At 26.6% G+C, this 20,946-nt stretch overlaps 1 protein-coding gene across 1 annotated transcript in view; it reads left to right on the forward strand.

Annotated features, from left to right (window-relative positions):
• Positions 1–20,946, forward strand: part of LOC100204052 (importin subunit beta-1) — a 63,315-nt gene that overhangs the window by 5,409 nt on the left and 36,960 nt on the right. Inside the window, exons 4-6 of the mRNA XM_065799925.1 lie at positions 9,569–9,849; positions 18,990–19,065; positions 19,529–19,588. Of these exons, the coding sequence (XP_065655997.1) occupies positions 9,569–9,849; positions 18,990–19,065; positions 19,529–19,588 (417 nt within the window). The remainder of the gene's footprint in view (positions 1–9,568; positions 9,850–18,989; positions 19,066–19,528; positions 19,589–20,946) is intronic.

Consider the following 20,946-nt stretch of genomic DNA (forward strand, 5'->3'; position numbering starts at 1 on the left):
CATTATTGCTTTAAAGCAAAAAACAGTCAACACTTATTCAAGAAAAGTGCTACTTTTGATGTACTATTTTTCTGCTTCTTTTTTTACTAATTTTTTTTTTTTTTTACATGTGCTGAATTTTTCTTACACATTCTAAACTTTTCTGTACGAGAAGTTCAGCATGTTTTTTAGATAAGTGATAAATAAGGTTTTTTATGTGAGCTTTTGTAACATGCAATCACCATGTAGCCGTGTAATTTCCTCACCGTGTAGCCGTGTAATTTCCTCACCGTGTAGCCGTGTAATTTCCTCACCGTGTAGCCGTGTAATTTCTTCTCCAGCTCATTACTTTTACAATACATTAAAAAGCATTTTTATCACAATTTTATTCGTACAATCATAGTCTATTGATTGCGCTAGCAAATAATGATATAAAATAAGACAGTTATAGATGCAAGTTATTGTGGACATAGCATTTGCTTTTTTATATATTTTTAATGGGTTTTTTGTGAGCTGGTTAAGTTGGTATTTACCTCTTTAGTTTCACTTATACATAACTTATAACATTATTTAGTTTAACTTAACAATGCAATTCTAAAAACAGATTTTATTTTTATTAACTTATTTTGTTCAACTCAAAAGTTTTTTTGTGCTGTTTGAATTTTTTTGCTTTTTTTTAATTTGTTAGTTAAGAAGCAGTTTCACCAGGCAAAAAAAGGGAATCAGAGCAAAGAAAATGGACTCAGTGATCCCAAACTTTAAAACAACAAATGCCTTTGATTTAAATGCTTTTTATTGATATTCACTTTTTTAAAACTGGTTTGTGCCAAATGTGAAGATTATACTTATTTATTTTATGTTTAGTGATGACTAATTTCGTTATTTAAATATTTAATTTTTTGCACAAAATTTTTAGGTAATGTACTTTCTCTGCACAAAATGTTAAATCACTTGTAGTACAAAAATTTCAAGCAGAATCTCAATGACTCATATGCTTTAATTCAAGCTAATAAACTATATAATAAATAATATTTAAAAATAGTTGATAATGACAATAGAGAGTTTATGTCTATTTTAGGAGAATATATTTAATAGAATATAAATTTTATTTTTTAATATACTAGTCTGAAATTTTATTTCTGCAAAATTAAAGACCATAAAAACAATGTTGAATTTAGAACAAAAGTGAAGTCATTGTTTTTTGGTGGTATTTACCTATTCTGTAGATGTTAAACTATACAGTAGATTGAGTAGAACTATCGTTCTGTAGATGGTAGACTATACAATATATTCAGTAGAACTATTATTCTGTAGATATTAGACTACAGGCTTGTTGGGAAGTGGGAGCGATTGCTCTTGATTACTGACCACAGAAATAATATTTAGTTGCGAAAGACTTGCCAGATTTTTTAGTCGCTTTGAGAACATTTCAAAAAACCAAAAAAAAGCGCAATAAGGATCAATTGGACAGATGAGAGACAATTACAAAAAAAAACTAGGACAAGAAAATAACTTTAAATGTGAAAAAACTTGAAGGAAAATAAATTTTTTTATTTTAGAACAAATTTTTCGAAACATCGGTCTTTTATAATTTTTTTATAAATTAAGCAACATTTTTTATATAAAGTGCTTAATAAGGAAACAAATTTTCTTTTATTTATCAAAGAGTATAATATAATTTTTATTTATATACTTGTGTCTTATTTCCAGTGCTGGATTAAGCAGGGTTGGGGTTAGAGGGGGCTATAACCCCGGGCCCCGCAATAGTCAAGAAGACCTTTATTTTAGTCATTTTTATGCTGTGGCGCATAAAAAACGCCTCCAAAATAAAAATAGCCCTTAGCCCCATCCAAAAAAAAAGTCCAACATGGTTCTAATAATACTAACGCTCGTTTTAATTTTATTGAAACTAAATTATTTTATAAATAAAAAAGTTAATTTTTTTAATAACTATTTTATGCTTCGCGTAGTTTAAAAAGTATTTTTATTTATTAAAAGTATAAAACATATTTGAAACAATTCTTCTTAGTAAGACGAACAAATGAAATAATTAAATCATTGAGTTACTGTAGAAGTTAAATTAACTAGATAGAAATCAACTAAAAAAGTTAAAATACTTAATGAAGAGGAAGCAGAACTGCTTTACAATACAGCTGATGATGTTTAATGAGTGGGCTTTTTAATTTTAATTAGTATTTAAAACGGAAAAAAGTAACTTTAAGTTTAAGTATAATGAGTTTGTAAGAATGAGAGGGGGAAGGGGGTCTGAATTTACAATGAAAGTTTCAATATTTATTAGTTACTAGTATGTTTTTTAATTCTTAAGGCTAATTTTCACTTAAATTTTTTTTTAGTTTTGAGAAATAATTTTTTTTGTTGATAACAAGTAAAAATTAATAAACGGGGTAGGAGGGGTGTTGGCTTAATGAGCTTATGGTGGAGGGGAAAATTTTCCAAAAATTAATAAACATCCGCCCTAACCACTTCTATTAAGTACTCGAGAGTACATTTTATATATATATATATATATATATATATATATATATATATATATATATATATGTATATTTGTGTTCTGTTGTGACCTCAGGTGCGGTGCTTGTTCATCCATGAGTTACTTTGTATGCATGTTTGTGTTTAGTAACCAGAAACTTCTTGTATGTTTACTTCATAATTAGTTTTATTAAATTTGATGATTATTAATAATTTCATTGAAAACGTAATTATTGGGTTCCATATCAATTCAGTACAGGACAATTCAGTACAGGGCAATTCAGTACGTGCGCAATTCAGTACATGCTTTTTTGTAACATTTTTTTAATTGACAAAAAATTCAAGGGAAACTTATCATTTTCATATTGGAATAATTGTTAAAACCCTTAAAAGTAGCAGGCCTGATAATGTGCAACCACCACCATTATTATCTAAGACACATCAAGCAAGAACAAAGTGTTTACAGTTATTAGATATCACCAAATTTCCCTAAATTTTTTATTTGCTGACATTCTGAGTCTCCAGTTCTGGTAACTGAGATATAACCTTAATGTCCTACCCATCCATTCTGTTACACAGGCACTCCCACATTTTCTTCCAGGGAGAAATTAGTCTGGGAAATAAAAGCAATTCCTCTCCCACATTCTTTTTATCCTGAATAAAAGGTTGCCTTCCTTTACTGCTACTCAGGCAGAATTTAGTATGGGAAAGAAAAGCAATTCCTTTCTCACACTCTTTCCTGCCTGAATAAAAGGATGTCTTCCTTTTTTCTCCCGCTCAGGGAAAATTAAGTGTGGGAAAAGAAAGCATTTCCTCTTCCACACTCATTTTTTCCCTGAGCAGCAGTAAGGGAAGAGGGTAAACTTTTTTTCTCTCACACTACACCCCTCCAGTTTTACAGGCAAGTGATTTTTTTCTTAAATACCTTTCTTCTATACTTTTCCTGTTAGTACAGTGGGAGAAACAGTCCACCTTCTGCTATTAAAGGAGGGCTAAAATTTTAGTCAGTCTCATTCTTCTTAAATATTTTGACCTGTCAAGTAAGAGAAGAACAAGGATGTTTTACGGCTTGATGGACATAACTACCTGTTCCACAGGTCACTTACCATTGGTGACATTAAGGTATGGCGCTGTTGAAAGTATGAAACTTGTAATTCAAGAATGTCTGCATCTGGAAATCAGATTGTAAAGCCTCCAACTGAGCACACTCATCCTGGTGACCCAATACAGTCAAAGGCTAGAGCTGTCATAGCAAACTTGAGACAGAAGCTTCAACATCCCAGGCATCTACAAGGAATATTGTGGGGCAATCTAATCTTCAGGGGCAGTCTAATGATGTTCTTGCCAGACTACCGAAACGAACTGATGTTGAGAGAAATGTTAGACGATCAGATAATATGCAAAAACCATTTTGCCTTTTCCAAAATCAATGAACTTTGATATTTACCTAGAATTTAATGACATTGTTTTATATGATTCTGGAAGGGCAAATCCACATCGAATTCTTGCTATTGGTAGCAATGACTTGCTTCACTTTCTTGAAGGTGACACTTGATTTGGGGATGGGACTTTTAAAGTGGTTCTAGAAATAATTTTCAGCTCTATTGTCTTCATGCCAAAGTTGGAAACTCATATCTCCCCTGTATCTACTTCTTGCTGCCATATAAAACTGGAGGAACCTATCACAGAATGATCGTAGCACTCAAAGGACTTGTGCCAAATCTTAATCCACGCAAAATTCTTCTGGATTTTGAGCAAGTAGCTATCTCCAGCTTTCAAGTTAAGTTTGCAGCAGCAAATATTTCTGGTTGTTTTTTCCACTTTTCTCAATCAATTATATGAAAGGTTGGAGAACTTGGTTTAAAGAGGGAGTTTGAGACAAATGAGAACTTTAACATTTTAGTGAAATCACTAGCTTCCCTGTCATTTGTGCCACTTGCTGAGCTTAATGAAAGATTTAAAGAATTGGCTCTAATAATTCCAGACAATCCTCCAACAAATGACTTACTTTCTTATTTTGAGACTAATTATGTCAGAGGTTCAAGGGTAGGTGGGGTGTTCCAGAGTTCCAGATTCCTACCTGCAATTTGGAATCATTATGCTGATGCATTAGCCTGTGCACCAAAAACAATTAACTACTGCAAAAGATTTCATAATGCACTGTAGGCACTATTTATGTGTTTACACCCAACCATCTGAACACTTTTCATTGGACTCATCAGGGACATGGCAAATGATCATTTAGCTGCTCAGAATGCAGAAGTGCTAAATCTGGAGAACCAAAAAAACAAGTATATGCAGTTGGCAGAGGGACTGGCAGCCAAAGTTGCTGGTTATCAAAATGAAGGTGACAAGCTTCGCTACCTGAGAGCAATCAGTAATATGCAAGTCAGATAGATATGAAAGCAATCAGAAAAAATAGCTAATCGTGAATTTCATTAGAAAACATTTCAGAAAAGTAACCAGTTTATGTATAAGTATGTAAAATAGGTATATTTAAAGAAAAGTTATATTAAATTGTAGCTTCAGAAGGTTTATATTAATCTATGTGTTTTATTTAAGCCAAAGAAAATTAAAAAAAAGATATTAATGAAGCAGATACATTTAAATGGTATCTCTACAGTAGGTCATATAGGTTTGGTTCTCTTTTGCACCAATTCTGCTCGCTGTTCTTGAAGTTAGTTGTATATATCTTTAAGATAATATTGTAAAAGAGAATAGTCTTCAAAAAGTAGTAGTAATTAGTGAAAAGTTTTAGTACTGAGAATATTGCTAATTTGCTATCCTTTGTGCCTAATGTATTTTGAAAAACTATAACAAAAAAGAAAAGGGTAATAAGACTGTAAGAGGTAAAGAGGAAAATTGTTTGTACCTATATATAAATTACAGTACTTATTATCCATGTACTAAATTGCCCTGTACTGAACTGACCATGTACTGAGTTGCCTGTGTACTGAATTACCCAGTCACCCAATTATTGTTGAGAGTTTTTGTTTACAAAATAAATCGTAAAGATTACATTAGAATGAAAAACAGATACACAAAACTAAATTTACATAAAAAATACATACTTTTTAAATAAAAAATAAGAATATACTAATAAAATCTATAATATATAATAAACATTCAAAATTTTGACAATTTAAAACATTTATTTTCGTAAACAAATAATAATAGTTTAAAAGATTTACCGCTTTGCAGATGTGACTCCGAGAATGAGCCACAAAATAATAGTTTGTTTGATAATATATTCTTAAAATTTAAACAAAGCTTGATATATTTTCACATGCATTCGTTGGATTTTTTATGTTTACAAAAAATTTTGCAACAAATAAAATATATATTATTTTCAAAAATAATAAAAACCTTTTTTTGCGGGATCATGTACACGTTAACCTTTAACACAAAAACCAGTTTGAAAAATTATGCCGTCTTTCAACTGCAACAACATCACGCATTAATATTACAATTGTATAAAAATTCGATGCTAAATTAATCGGCTGTGAAAAGTAATTCAGTTTTTAGTTTCATCAAACTTTTAATGATATTGGATCATCTCATTCTATGTCTAATAAATTAGATTATAGAAATTAATTGAATCTTTTTCGATTCTAAGCAGTTTTTAGACAATTCAGTTCTAGAACATTTTCACAAATTCAGTACTGGCATTGGATGCCCTAGAATATTATAAACTTATTTTAATTACAACTATTATATTTTCAATTATATCTTATGATTTCTTATTTACAACTTTCATCTTCTCAATTACATCTTAGGTTTATTAATTGCAACTTTCAAGTTCTCAATTACATCTTGAAAAGGTGTAGTTTTTTACAATAAAAGATAAACTTAATCAAGTAAGTGGAATGACTAATAATTTAATAGTAATTTTTGATACTAAGAAATACTAAATTAAGACTTAATATTTTAGTAATTTAAAAATCATTTGACATTTTTCATTATAGTGCATTACAAAAACCATGCAATGATAATTTTTTTCTTTACAACAATTAAGTTAATCAGTAACTAGAAATGGTTTTAAAATCTTTTTTTATTTGATGCATAATTATTTAGTAGCATGTATTTATAAGGAAACTTACTATTGTCAATTTAAACAAAAAGAAAACACTCATTTAAATTAAATGTGCGTATTTATTAAACGATCATTAGATGTAACTTGTTTTTATTGTTCCAAACATAATTAAAAACTCGATTTAAATAATCTTAGCATTTTAGTTTTTTGAGTTTTATTTTTTTTTTTAGTTAAGTTCTTTTTATTTTATTTTTTGTTAAGATTTCTTTTCTTATTTTAAATAGTTTTTTATTTATTTATTTATTTTTTAGTTAAGAGGCTGTCCCTTAATTATGTCAACAATTTTTAGGCAATTTTTGCCTCCCCCATTCCCCTTGTAAAAAACTTGTGAAACTTCCAGAGTAAAAAACCCCCCTCCCCTCCATAAAATTATTGCAACATATGATTATACCCTCCGCCTCCAAAAAAAATATTAAAATTAAAATGGGGAAAAAATATCTTTTTTTTTGTTTAACTAATTAAATTTGTTTAAAAAAGTAACATTGTTGATGTCAACTTTTTTTAACTTTTCACCTATCCTTGGTAACAATTCTCAAAAAATTTTAAACCCATTCTTCCCCTTATTTTGTCGGTATAAATATTGCACAGCCTATAAATCCGGCGCTGAAAAATAAGTTTTTTCTGCGCATTTTTGAAATGTTAAAATTTTCAAAACATGTTAACAGCTGTATTCAAGTCATCAAAACAAAAAAATATTCGCATGGTCATATAATGGCGTACAACCACGCACCTTCCTGACTGATTCTGTAAGTTTTCATGGGTTTTAATGGAATTAAAAGCCAAGTTATTACATCAAAATTTAATGTAATATTGTAATATAAATTGTAAAATTAATAACAAAAATAATTTAAGGAATTTTTATTTGAAAAAGAAAACCTGTGATGATTTTTTTAAATTAGTAATGTTTCTTATTTGTCTCACTATCTATTATCAATTCAGTTATTACTGAAACTTAAATTTTCAGGCACCTGATTAAAACTTTTAATATATAAATTAAACTATAAATTTAATTTAAAATTAGTTTTTAGAAAATTCTTTTTGGTAAAATTCTTTTATTTTATATATATTTTGTTGTTCATATTATAAAAAATAAATAAATTACAAGGAAACGATTACATTATATAAAAAGGGTGTATTAAAAAAGACAGGAGCTCAAAGAAGATGCTGATAGTTGGTATCACCACAATCTTTTCATAGAGTCCCTTTAACAATAACATTAAAGCTAACATGTCTTTTATATAAATATATTTATATATATATATATATATATATATATATATATATATATATATATATATATATATATATATATATATATATATATATATATATATATATGTTTATAAATATATATATATATATTTATATATATATATATATATTTATATATATATTTATATTTATATATATGTATATATTTGTGTGTGTGTATATATATATATATATATATATATATATATATATATATATATATATATATATATATATATATATATGTATAATTTTTTATATATAGGGTGGTTGTAAACAACAACTTTGTTTGAAAATATCTGCTGACACTAAATTTGTTTTATATATTAAAATAATACTGGATTTAAAATTTTTTTGAATAAAAAATATTGTGAAGGGTGCCACAAGACCCTTAAACATCAAACAGGTCCTTAATATTATCAACAAAAAAAAAAGTTTTTGAAAAGTCATGTAGGGTCTCTAATATATATTAAAATGATATAAAAATTTCAAAAATATGAATCATTTTATAAATAAATTATTATTTCAGATTTTACTAAATAGAAAACGACATTTTTAAACTAGAAATGAAAAAGGGAATTTAACAAGATTTTTTTAATTATTTTTTTTTTATAAAATAATGATTATTTTTAAGTTTTTTATATTATTTCCCTTTGTTTGAGACCCAACATGGCATACTTTTATACTCACACACATACAGGGCTCGAATAAATGCTAAAAAATCTAATTGCAACAAAAAAAATTTTGGCGGAGTTTAAAAAAACATAAGTTACTGTTTATAATTCACTGCTTAAGTTATAAAGTTTAAGTTGCAGTTATAGTGTAATGAGCAAGTATCATATTTAATACTATTACAATATTACTTTTATTTTTAACATGATACTTAAAAAAGTAAAAGTAAAAACACAAATATTACAATATTTAAACCACTTTAATTAGTTATAAAAAACTATTTAATATGTTCATGCTGACAATAATACATGTTTTATTTTCAAAGATTATTAAATTGTTATTGAAAAAAGTTATAAAATAACAATAAAACAATACTTCAAAGTTTTTTTGAAGTATTGTTTTATTGTTTCATAAAAACTTCATTATATCATTTTAATTTTAAAAAAGCGTTTTAATTTGTATGATATCCTATAATTTTCTTCATTGACAAATATTATGACATAAACTAATTTTAAAAAATCTTTTAGTTTTTTTGCTTCGCTTATTTAGATTACTTTCATTTTACTTTTTTTTTTTGTCTATTAGATACATATTTGGATTAGCTTAAGTTTTTTTTACAAAAATTACTTTTTTCTTGAGCGCAAACTTTAAATGCATATTTGATAACATTCACGCAAATCATTTTTTCGTTTGTTTTATGAAATATTTTATGACGCAGATACAGAAAACCTCATATTTAAAGTACCTATTAATGACATACTTTTCTATCTACAATATACATATTATTATCTATCTTGACACCCACTTCTTTTCTTTCCTCATTTAAGCCTAGGCTGCAAGAGAGGCTTACTAACAACCTCCCATGGTTTTGTGAGGCACTGACAATATATGGGTGCTCAGTTGCAGGCTGGAGCTAAAAGTGTTATAACTATTATATTTACATTTTTGGAATTAACATAAAAAGTTAATTAATAAACAATAAACAATAAAAAATTACAAATAACAAAAATTTTGTAAAAATTTGTAACATTTTGTAATTTATTAGATCATTTACTTTAAAAGATGTTTTTATTTATAAAGGTTTTCTCAGCTTTGGGAACTGAAACATCAAAACCATCATCAGCTGCTTCTTGCATAGCTGGTATAGCTGGAGCTGAATTACCTTATAATCTATGGCCTGATCTAATGAAAAATCTTTGTGATAATACAGAAGTCACTGAACCTAACTCAGATGCTTTAAAAGAAGCTACTTTAGAAGCAATTGGGTATATTTGCCAGGATATTGATGCACAGTTTTTAACAAGTTATGCTCCACATATTCTTAAGTCAATTGTGAATAGGATGGGAAATGAAGAATTAAAGTAAGTGAAGTTTCACTTAAATTTTAAGTACATTACAAAAATTAAATGTAAATGAGATTCAGAATTTGAAAAAATTTACTCTAAAATGAAATCAGTAGTTTAACTAAGTTATTATGATTGTTTTCTACATGGTTTGCACAACTTTTACTTTTTTTATTTATCATTTTTTACTTTTTTTTATTTTTTACATTTTAATTTTAGTCTATTGCATTACTTTTCTAACATCTCTTACCTTTTCTTTTATACCATATATAAAAATAGCTAGTTCTATATCAAATGAAAAACATTTTAAAACAAAATATTTATTTGAATTTTTATTATACACATAAAGTAATGTAAACAAAAAAAAATTGCTTAGCTAAACTTTAATTGCTTTTGTAGGCTTTATATGAGCCATAGCAATAGCATTAGCTATTCTGGGTTTATATTGAATTTACCTTTCAAAATATAAACTTATAATCATATAATTAATTTAATAAAGAAAACTCATTAAGTTAAAATATATTATACAATCATAATTAAACCAATTTGAAACATTTTAAAATCTTTTTTAATACTGATTATTTACAAATTGAGTCAATCAATTAAGTTCATCGGTGCCAATGCTTTCTGATTAAATAGTTTGAATAAGAAAACTAATTTGCCTGCTTTCTAATTGCAAATTGATATCTAATGCTGGAATGCACAAGTCCAAATGATAATAAAACTCTTTCAAAGCCTGCAGATAAAATAGCAACAGTAAATAACTGATCAACAACTTCCAGTAATTCCTGGTTCACATGATCATTATGAGGTTTTCACCAACTTAGGTTTTATAAGTTAAACTGTTATCATGGAGCATAAGCTTTTAAAATGGTTTTTTTTTGTAGCCGCAAACTCATTCCTACTTGGTGTATGTAAGGCGATTTATAAATTATTCAATTTCTTTTATTTGGAATTAGCGTGGTTTTATCAGCGTATTATGTCCAAACAAGAGCTTTAGGTGCTATAATTTTTTTTTGCTTTAGGTTTTTCAATATTTTAAGAAACTTTTCTACATATTTTTCAAAACCTTTTTACTACCCCTTATAGTGAATCTAAAGAACACCATTTTGGAGTCTTTAGATCACTTTCACTCATCGGAGTTAACATGAATTTAGTTTAAATCTTTTGAAAAACTGCCTTAATTTGCTATAGATCCTAGTTCTAATAGGTTCTAATGTATATTTACTATATATAGTTGTCAAGATACAATATTGCTATCAATTTTCACACAAAAAACTAGAATTCCGACTGTGAAAGAGCTCATAATTAAGAAAAATTGCCAATAAACAATCAGAACAAATCATATTTCTAAAATATGATGCTCATTTTACCTAAACAACTTATTTATTTTAAATCTTATTCAAATTAGACAAGCGATTGTAATTTAAAGATGATTAAAAAAAAATCTTCGGTCTGGATTTTTTCGCTATAAACATTTATCAGGGATGTGAAGTTCCATCCATTTTTTGAGACTCCGGGCTCAAAAATCATGGACTCTAGACTCCGGAATTTTTTTCTTTCTTAAATTAAATAAGGATTTTTATTATCTGGAGTTTTTATGTATAAATGCCAGAAAAGTGATAGGGTACCAATAATATTTTTATTATGAATAGTATATATATATATTTATATTTTAGGTGCCCTAAAAAGTCTATTCGGTCTTATCGCAGAGCACCACAGAAAAGCAATTAACCTTCCTAACCGATGTCACAAAACTTGCCCAAAGGTGGGTTTGAACCACAGATCCCTTACTTTTTAGGAAAAATAAGAGATTAGTGGGTTTATGCCGCCGTGCTCAGCCACTGCCTAAAGTCAGATGCTTACTAGTCAAGATTGTTGCTCGCGAGGAAACAGCGAATGTTATTATAAATAAAAATGTTGTTATTGCAAGTTATTTTGAACATGCAAAGTATTTGCTCTCTGTTAAATATGCTTCACCAAATTAATTATTTGTATAACAACCCTCGAAAACATCGTTAGGCAAGTTGTTAACATGACTAGTTATGAATTGATGACGTTAGTAGTTTTTCCGTCAAAGGAATTGTTGCGCAAAATAATTTTTATTTGTTGAGGGATTTTTAGAAGCCTTTTTTTTGGCATCTTTCTGATTTAGATGGTAGATTTTTTACCAATAGTCTAGATCGTTAGTTTGATTTAATATCACAAACTTACAGACATTTGAATTTTTTTTTCTCGCAAATTTAATCTTTTCGCATCTAAAACATATCGCTTTCATTGCAATTTTTCAGTAAGCGTTTTTAAAATAAAAATATCATTTATTAGCAGAGTAGACCGAAAACCAATGTACATAATTATATTATCTCACAACATTTTGGGTTTAAATTAAAAGAAACAATTTTTATCTTAATAAAAGTAGTTACAAGTTTTATTTATTTATAATTGTAGTTTCACACTACTTAACAGTTTTGAACACTGCTTAAACAAAGCACAAATTCTATCGACAATTATTTTTAAAGAACTTTACTTTGGTAAAATATCCGTTTATTGCTCATAAACTAGTTCATCATTTCTAATCGACATTCTTTCTATGATAAATCTAAAAAGTTAATAATAGCGGAATCACTTGTGCAAAAAAAAAAACTTCTAAACTAAAATATCATTTATTCCTAAATTTGGTACATATTGAAAAAAATTTTAACAAATAAATTCTCAATTATATCATTACCTACAGGTCTAGCCAGGGAGCAATTTTATGAGTAAAATGAGGAGGGTGAGTCCTTCAAAAGTGATGAATGTCTTATAAAAATATTGAACTTTAAGTCAAATGTTAACTCCCTCTCTTTTTAGGGAAAGGGGAAACAACCCTCTTTCCATACAACCCGTGAAATCGCCTCATAGACAATTGATGACAAGGAAATACTTTAATAAACAATTCATCATAAGTACTTTCTTAATGGGATAAAAAAAATTATTTTTTTAAAACTATAAATAAACAAAAATCATTACATATAAAATAAACATTAAAGGTTTCATTAAAAGTTTTATTTAAGAAATATAAAACTTATAATAAATTATGATGAAAAGTTTAAACTTAAAACACTTTATTTTCTTTTACTAATTTTAACAAAAAAAAAAATTATTAAAGTTTCTTTAACAAAAAACCTCTTAGATCACAATTGCGATTAAATGCTTTTACTTTATATTTTCTGAATAAACGTCACATAAACAATATCAAAAGATAATTTAAATATTCTAAACAATAAAAGTTTTGGTTTAACGTAAAACTGCTGAACGGGTAGGCAATTGGCCATTTTGCCTGTAAAATGCGAGCTGCGTAATGCTTCTTAACAAGGCGCAACATTCGAACCGATTCGAATCTTTACCTCTAAATGGATCATTTTTATAAACTCTGAATGGTTGTTTCCATTCTGAAAGGCAACTTAGTAGCATAAATCATTTTTGCTATCTGCTCATCAATTGCTTTTTTTCTGATTTTGTTGTTTTTATAAGGTATGAATTCAATACAGTTGAAACCATCCTGTAGTAAGCTACCAGGGTTGATGTTTGACTGGGGCTGGGGTCGGGTTTTATAAAATATAGACGGGGCCAGGTTACAAATAAGATACAAGATTTAGTAAACTGAAAATAAGCTCTGTTATTTTCAGTTTACTAAATCTTGTATCTTATTTCAGATGTTAGGTTCTCAGTCTTCTCCGTTTGAAGTTTAATGCCAGCGCCCAAAAAAGTGCTAGCAGGATGGTCATTTTTAAGTTAACCTGCACGATTTAAATAATTCTTTTTTTTTTTGCATTTTAAATTAAAAAAAAAATAGCGAAAAAAATGCTTTGAATAAATACTAGATCTTTCTAACTGCAGTATTAAAGTTATTCTTGAAGGCCTACATTCTTCTTCATTTCAAGTAACTTAAAGGGTACTACAAGGTTCTGTCTTTGCTTCTGTATTATTTTTTATTTACAATAACAATTTTTATGAAAATTTAACATCTAAAGTAACTCTATTTGCTGACAACTCAGCAAATACTTTATACTCTTGTCATGACAAAAAGTCTTCATTTTTTGATTGCTTAGAACAAGCAGATGAAGACTAAAAGCACATTGTAAATGTGATATACTTTATTTGCTAAGCTTTAGCCACTCTCCCATTGTTGCAAGGTTGCATTTCTTTCTTTTTATGCAAATACTATCATGGTCAATTCTCAAACACGCTATCATCTCTATTACGATCTTGCTCGGCTTTTTATTCAACAAGTTGCATTCTTTTACTGTTTCTATTCCTTCATACTATAAAAACTTTTATTAATCCAGTTTTATTATTTGCACATTAAAAAAAACCATATAACTCTTACCCACCTTCATGTTTTCCTTTTTATACAATCTACAACTTTTCAAGTTGTTAGTTATCCATTTCCAAGCTTTTTAATCTTATCCTCTGTTTTAAAGTAATTCATAACTTAATAGTTGGTGCTTGCAACCTTTTTAGAAGTAAATTAAAGTTTAAAAATATATATATCAGTATTTAATAAGTAGTAAATAGTAAGTATAAATTTATAATATATAAAGTAATCTAAATAGTAATCTAGCCCCATCTATCAACTCCTGCTAAATTTTATAAGTCTCATTTTTAGGTGGGGCTATGGCCTGGGTCTTTTACTACCATCCTGCCACCGCTTGCTATTGCCACTGTCTTCTTATGAACATTAAAAATATGCTTTTTCTACAATATATTAACTATACTCAGTATATTAACTATACTCAGTAAAACAAAATAAAGAATGTTTTATTTAAATTTAAAATAAAATGTTTAAACTAAAAGCAAAAACACAAAATTTTTAAATAACTTTTAAATAAAATTCTTCAAAAAACCAACAGAAGAGCGCAAATATTTTATTCAAATATAAATAAATAAAATACTTAGTAAAAATGACAAAAAATGAATTTTTTAATTAACTCTAATTGCAAATCTTTTATTTATATAGTAAATAAAACCAGAAACACGAAAGTTTCAACTTTAAGTTATGATAATAAAATTAGCTAAGTTAATGTTTTATTTGAATTCCTAATAAAATGGTTAAATGAAGCATTTGTTTTTACATGTTTTTAAGCATACGTTAACATTTGACGTTTTGTTTTTCTGTCTATTTTATACTGAATTTTCCTTCTTTTGTCAAGCTCTGGTTCTAAATTTTGTGCCAACCTGATGCCGACCTAAAACAGTTTTAGGTCAACAGTTTTTTTCCGACCTTAATTTTCCTAACCCAGTGGGCACAGAATGTAAAGAAGACGTTTTTTGAACGTTTTGAATGACTTTTAAATGTTCAAAAAACATCTTATGTAGATCCTGTGCCCACTGGGAATTCTGAGGACTGTGTGTGTGTGTATGTATATATATACACGCACACTAAGGTGGTTCTAAAAACAACTTTTTCTGAAAATGACTGCTGGCACACCCTGAATATGTTGTATATAATTAAAAAATGCTAGATTTAAGAAATTTTTAAATAAAAAATATTTTAAGGGGTTGCTACCGACCCTCGAACATTATATAGGTCCCTAATATTATTAAAAAAAAAGTTTTTCAAAATTATGTCATGTTGGGTCTCAAACGAAGCAAAATCTTATACAAATTTCAAAAATAATATTCATTTTATAAAAAACATAGATAAAAAAAATTATAATCAAAAAATCTTGTTAAATTCCCTATTTTTCATTTTTAGTTAAAAAGCGTTACTTTTTGTTTACTAAAATCTAAAATAAAAATTTAATTATAAAATGATTAATATTTTTAAAATTTTTATATAATTTCCATTCATTTGAGACCCAGCATGACATAATTTTGAAAAACTTTTTTTTTAATAATATTAGGGACCTATATAATGTTCGAGGGTCGGTAGCAACCCCTTAAAATATTTTTTATTCAAAAATATCTTAAATCTAGCATTTTTTTAATTATATACAACATATTCAGGGGGTGCCAGCAGTCATTTTCAAAAAAAGTTGTTTTTAGAAACACCTTAATGCACACACACAAAGTCATGGACAGAAAAGGTGTGTGATCGCACTCTTATCTTTACCATGCATGTATTTTTTTTTAATTTTTCTTTAAAGCTTGATTTTGGCTCTTTAGATTATTAAAAACGCGCTGAAAAAACCAACAAAGCAAGAACATTTGCTAAAAAGTATTATCTTTTTTGTACTATAAAGCGGAAAATAAGCTTTTTAATTTAAATTTAATAGTTCAGTAAACTAAAGATTGACAGATCTGCACAAGATTTATTTAGAAAAATACCTGTCAATCTTTAGTTCTGAACTATTAAATTTAAATTAAAAACCTTATTTTCCGCTTTTTAGTACAAAAAAAATTATATTTTTTAGCAAATGTTTTTGCTGTATTTTATTTTCTACTTTTTAGTCTTTACAATGAGTTAGGATACTTTGCGTTTGACAAAACATTTGTAATTAAAACAAGCTTTTTAGCCTTACTAAAGAAACAAAGTTTTTTTCTTATTAAAAGAACAGAATTTTATTTTTTAACAGAAGTTTTTCATATAAAATATAAAAATATAATAACATCAAGTAACAAATATTTCATTTGTTTGCCACCCTCGTCCTCCCACCTTTTAGTATACTTTTATATTATTAAACAAAATTATGTTGTATGTTTCATATTACACTTTTATTTCAAAAACAAAAAATTAAAAAAAGATTTTAAAAAAAATACAAACCACAAGCAATCTTAGCCGATTATAAAAATAAAAAGATTTAATAATATAAAATGATTCCTTTTAAAAATAAACCAGAAAGTAGTTTAGTAGTTAATTATTTTAATATACTACTAGAAAAAGATTTTTGAAAATTCAAACCCCTAAGCAGTCTTAGTCAATTTTAAAAATGAAAGATTTATTAAAATATTAATAAAAAAGATTCCTTTCAAAAACAAACCCACAAGCAATTTAGTAGCTAATTTTTATATAAAAGGTTAGTTTTTTGTGCATCAAGGACAACAAAGAAAGTTGATGTCGAGTTCGTATTGAGTAACTTTGTCAGCATACATTAATGATCTAATTGACAGTATGTATTGCATCTTCTAACATCGTGTGCAATTCCTGTCTGTTTTCTCTATGCTATCTTTCTAACATGACTTTTGTTTTCCACTCTTATATATCTTCGTTCTTCCCAAACTCACTTTACTCGGTCCATAGAGTGAGTTATGACGCTTTTTTAGGAGCTAAACTTGTCTTTGCGGGCCTTGGTAATGTGACCTCTGTATGGCAATTAGCCGGAGGAGGATAAACCACAATACCAGTTCATATTAAGTGAAAGAAAAGATTGTAAAAAAGAAAGAAAATAAAGAAAAAATTAAAATAAATAGCTCTAAAAAAGATCAGCTAATATAAATCTGAAAAAATAAAACTCAAATAGAAAGTTATTTTTAAATATGTTTTGTAATTACACTATGTTTGAATAACTTGTCGCGATGGTTTGATGAGTTTCTAACTGATTTTTTTTATGTCAAGATAGTAACAAATAAATCTATTTTCTTTTTCTTTTCTTTTTTTTTATGTTTAAATAAAAAGATTAATATGATTATTTTTCATTTATTTATGTATTTTTATATATCAATCAAAAGGAATACATATGAATTGGTGAATATTAAAAGGGTGGAAGTCCAACTATGTAAACTTTCAGCATTTTCCCCCATAGTAAATTTTTTTAATGGTTTAATAATTTTTTTTTTTGAAGAGGATTCACCGATTTCTTTACAAATAAAAAAGCAAGATATATTTAATTGAACATTTGAAAAAATTAAAAAAATTTTTTTTAATTCTTATAGTACAAAAAATTTCAGTTTATTACTTTTACTTTTTCAAACCAACACAACGAACTATAAAACTTTGATCTTTTCTAATGTTCTTATAATATTAGATAAACTCTTTTTATAAAAAAAAACTTTCATCTAATTATCATTTAATAAATAACTTAGTTTAAATTATCAAAAAGCACTTTTTAAAAAAGTTTTTTGAAATCTATTTGTTTTCGTCGTCATTTATAAAATTAAGAATCATTAAAAAAAATATTTTTTTGAAATAAATAAGTTTTTTTTAATATTCTATGATAATTCAATAGCATTTTAAAACTTTATTTAAAAGCGTTTAGCTATGTGTAAATAAATTCTATTAGAAAGTTTACAAAACATGACAAAAAAAAAAACTTTGTTATGTTTTTAACTATTAAACTTATGGATTCATCAAAAAAGTTTATTATTTTAAAAGTGTTTTCATTGTGTTTTATAAAATTATTTGTACAAATTATTTTAAAAGTGTTTACATACATCATAAAAAATACACTTTTTAACAGTATAATATCTTTCAATGATTTGAATAAATATCTTTTAGAGTAATACAATCTTTAAAAGTAATTCCTCGCTTTATTACCATATACTTTATGTAGCACATTTTTGAGACACTTTCAAAAATCTAAAAGCCATGTTTGTTGCAACTAAAAAAAGCGTGGCCAGGAATTGAGTGCTTGCACACTTTCCTGTCCATAGCTGTGTGTGTATATATATATATATATATATATATATTATATATATATATATATATATATATATATATATATATATAAATAAATATATGTATATAAATATATATATATAAATAAATATATGTATATAAATATATATATATAAATAAATATATGAATATAGGACTTATTTTAGCTAGTATATTTGAATCTAAGTAGATGAAATTAAAAAAATAATCATTTAAAACCACTAAAATCAAAAAAATTCCAAATTAAGTCATGGTTTTTATTTATACGATTTAAATCACGGTTTCAATCAATTTAAATCAAATCAACCCTGGATCACACTCCACACTGATTTTTTACATAAAATTGTGTGTTATCTACCACATCAAAAAATTTATGGCACATCAACCTTTTTCTTCCTGAGAAGGTTTGTAAATTATATTTAATTAAATTATACACCAGCCTTTTTCTTCCTTTGAAAATTTGCAAATTATATCTTCTTAAAGTGTTCGTTTTTTTAAATATGATTATTAAAATTGAAAATGTTTTGATTTTCATTCTAATGACTTTTTTGTTTAAATAAACTTATTTTTCCTTAAACTATAGTACAAACATTCGTTTTGCTGCAACAACTGCATTTCTCAATTCTTTGGAGTTCATTAGAGGAAACTTTGAGAAAGAGGTGTAGTTGACATTTTTCTTATATAAAAATAAGGTATTGCATTATTCTAAAGGGAAAGTCTAATTATATATTTATTTTAATATCTTTTTAATAAACAAGACTGATTCAGTCATGTTTATGAATGTACTGAGTTGCCAAGAGACCCGTTTTGATTAAGAAAAAGTTACTTAAAGTTTTAAAATAAGGGTTAATTTATTTTATTGATATGTTTTACAAGGCAGATGTGGGTATTTCCTGATTTAATTTACTTTCTTAAAGTCTTTAGTCAGACAAGATAATATTTGTACATAATCAGAATATCTAATTTTTTTTTTTTTTTTTTTTTGCTTCTAATAAGTTACAGTACAACAAAACAATAAGACATGTTGTTTCCCTAATTTAGAAAAATGTGATGTCTTTTTTATTTAATTTTACATTTTTTTAATGGGTTTTTTAAATAATTAACTTACATTATGTTTTATAGGCTGACAGAAACTATATTATGACGATTGTGTGCCAAGCTACCTTATGTTCTGAAAAACGAGTATGAAATTTCTTTTAATTGCTTTAAATTTTAAAAGGATTTCAAAGATTTTTCATTAAAAAATCAATGGTTTGGGTTTTATATCAGCAAATCACCAATTATTATTATTATTAAAATATTAATATTAGTTTAGTAGATAAAAATTTTTAGTTTAAAATTTATTTGATGTTATTATATGTATTTTTGCACACCTCTTTTTAAACATGTTTAACTTTTTTGAAATATGTCAAAGTAATTTATATAGAACTTTTATATAGACACTAAATATTAATATGAGATGCATTTTCTTGCTGGAATAAATTTACTATGTCGTGCAATAGGTTCTCACTATATATATATGCACTACTGTGCAAAGGTTTGGTAACTAATGAGTTTTTGTTAAAAAAACAGAGAAAAAATAATTTTAAACCTTTAAACACAATATAATTAGTGTTTACATTAAATTAAACCTTAAGCTATAATCTGTCTTAGTTATACAAAATTATTTCTCAGAATAATGAATAATTAATCAGACAAAAACTTTATTTATATTTTTGATTCATATATCAGCAATATATTCGCTATCTAGTAAGTACCATTCTGTTTGTAGAAACTCTGACAGTAAGTTTTATATCGTACACATAATATAAAACTTTATTCAGCAGGTAGTTTAATAAACTTCTCTTGACACTTTAAATATGGGTTGCATTGTTTATATTTTTGAGGCATTTTCCAAAAGAATTTGTCCAATTTTTTTGAAGTTGAGTTAGGGCAACTTTAAATTAAGTCAGGGAAAACAGGTAGTGGATTAGGGAAAAATTAGTGAAATCCTCCTTAAAATATTGGCAGACAACCTGTCTGACATCTGTTACACTACTTGTAAATCTATTTTTAACTATTCTATTAAACTTGTCCACAATTAGTGTCTGAATCAGGTGATTGGTATAGCTATACCTTTTTTCTTATAGAAAAAAATGTCTATACCAAAACACTTAGATGTTCATAGATCATCAAACACTCTTCTATTAGAATCAAAAATTTAAAATTTGGATTTATACTTATTATTTTTTTATGTTTGTTAATTTTGGTTTTTTAGCTGCTACACATTCTCAGAGAATGGCAGAGTACAGTCATCTTTTAAGTGTTGAAACAAACACTTTACTTGGATGAATTTCATTTAATTTGGCTGCAATTTCGGGCATTGTTAAACAACCATTATGCTTTGAAGTTACTTCAGCTACTGTTATAATTTTAAGTCTCCCACTATGTTTCCTGTCTTGATTGCTGTTGGTTTCTTGTTGCCTTTTTAAATATATAATAAACCCCTTTTGCAGAGATACCCAGTTTTTGGTAATTTATCTCTCACTATACACATCACC

This window comes from Hydra vulgaris, chromosome 06 (assembly GCF_038396675.1).
Source record: "Hydra vulgaris chromosome 06, alternate assembly HydraT2T_AEP".
Lineage (NCBI taxonomy): Eukaryota > Metazoa > Cnidaria > Hydrozoa > Anthoathecata > Hydridae > Hydra > Hydra vulgaris.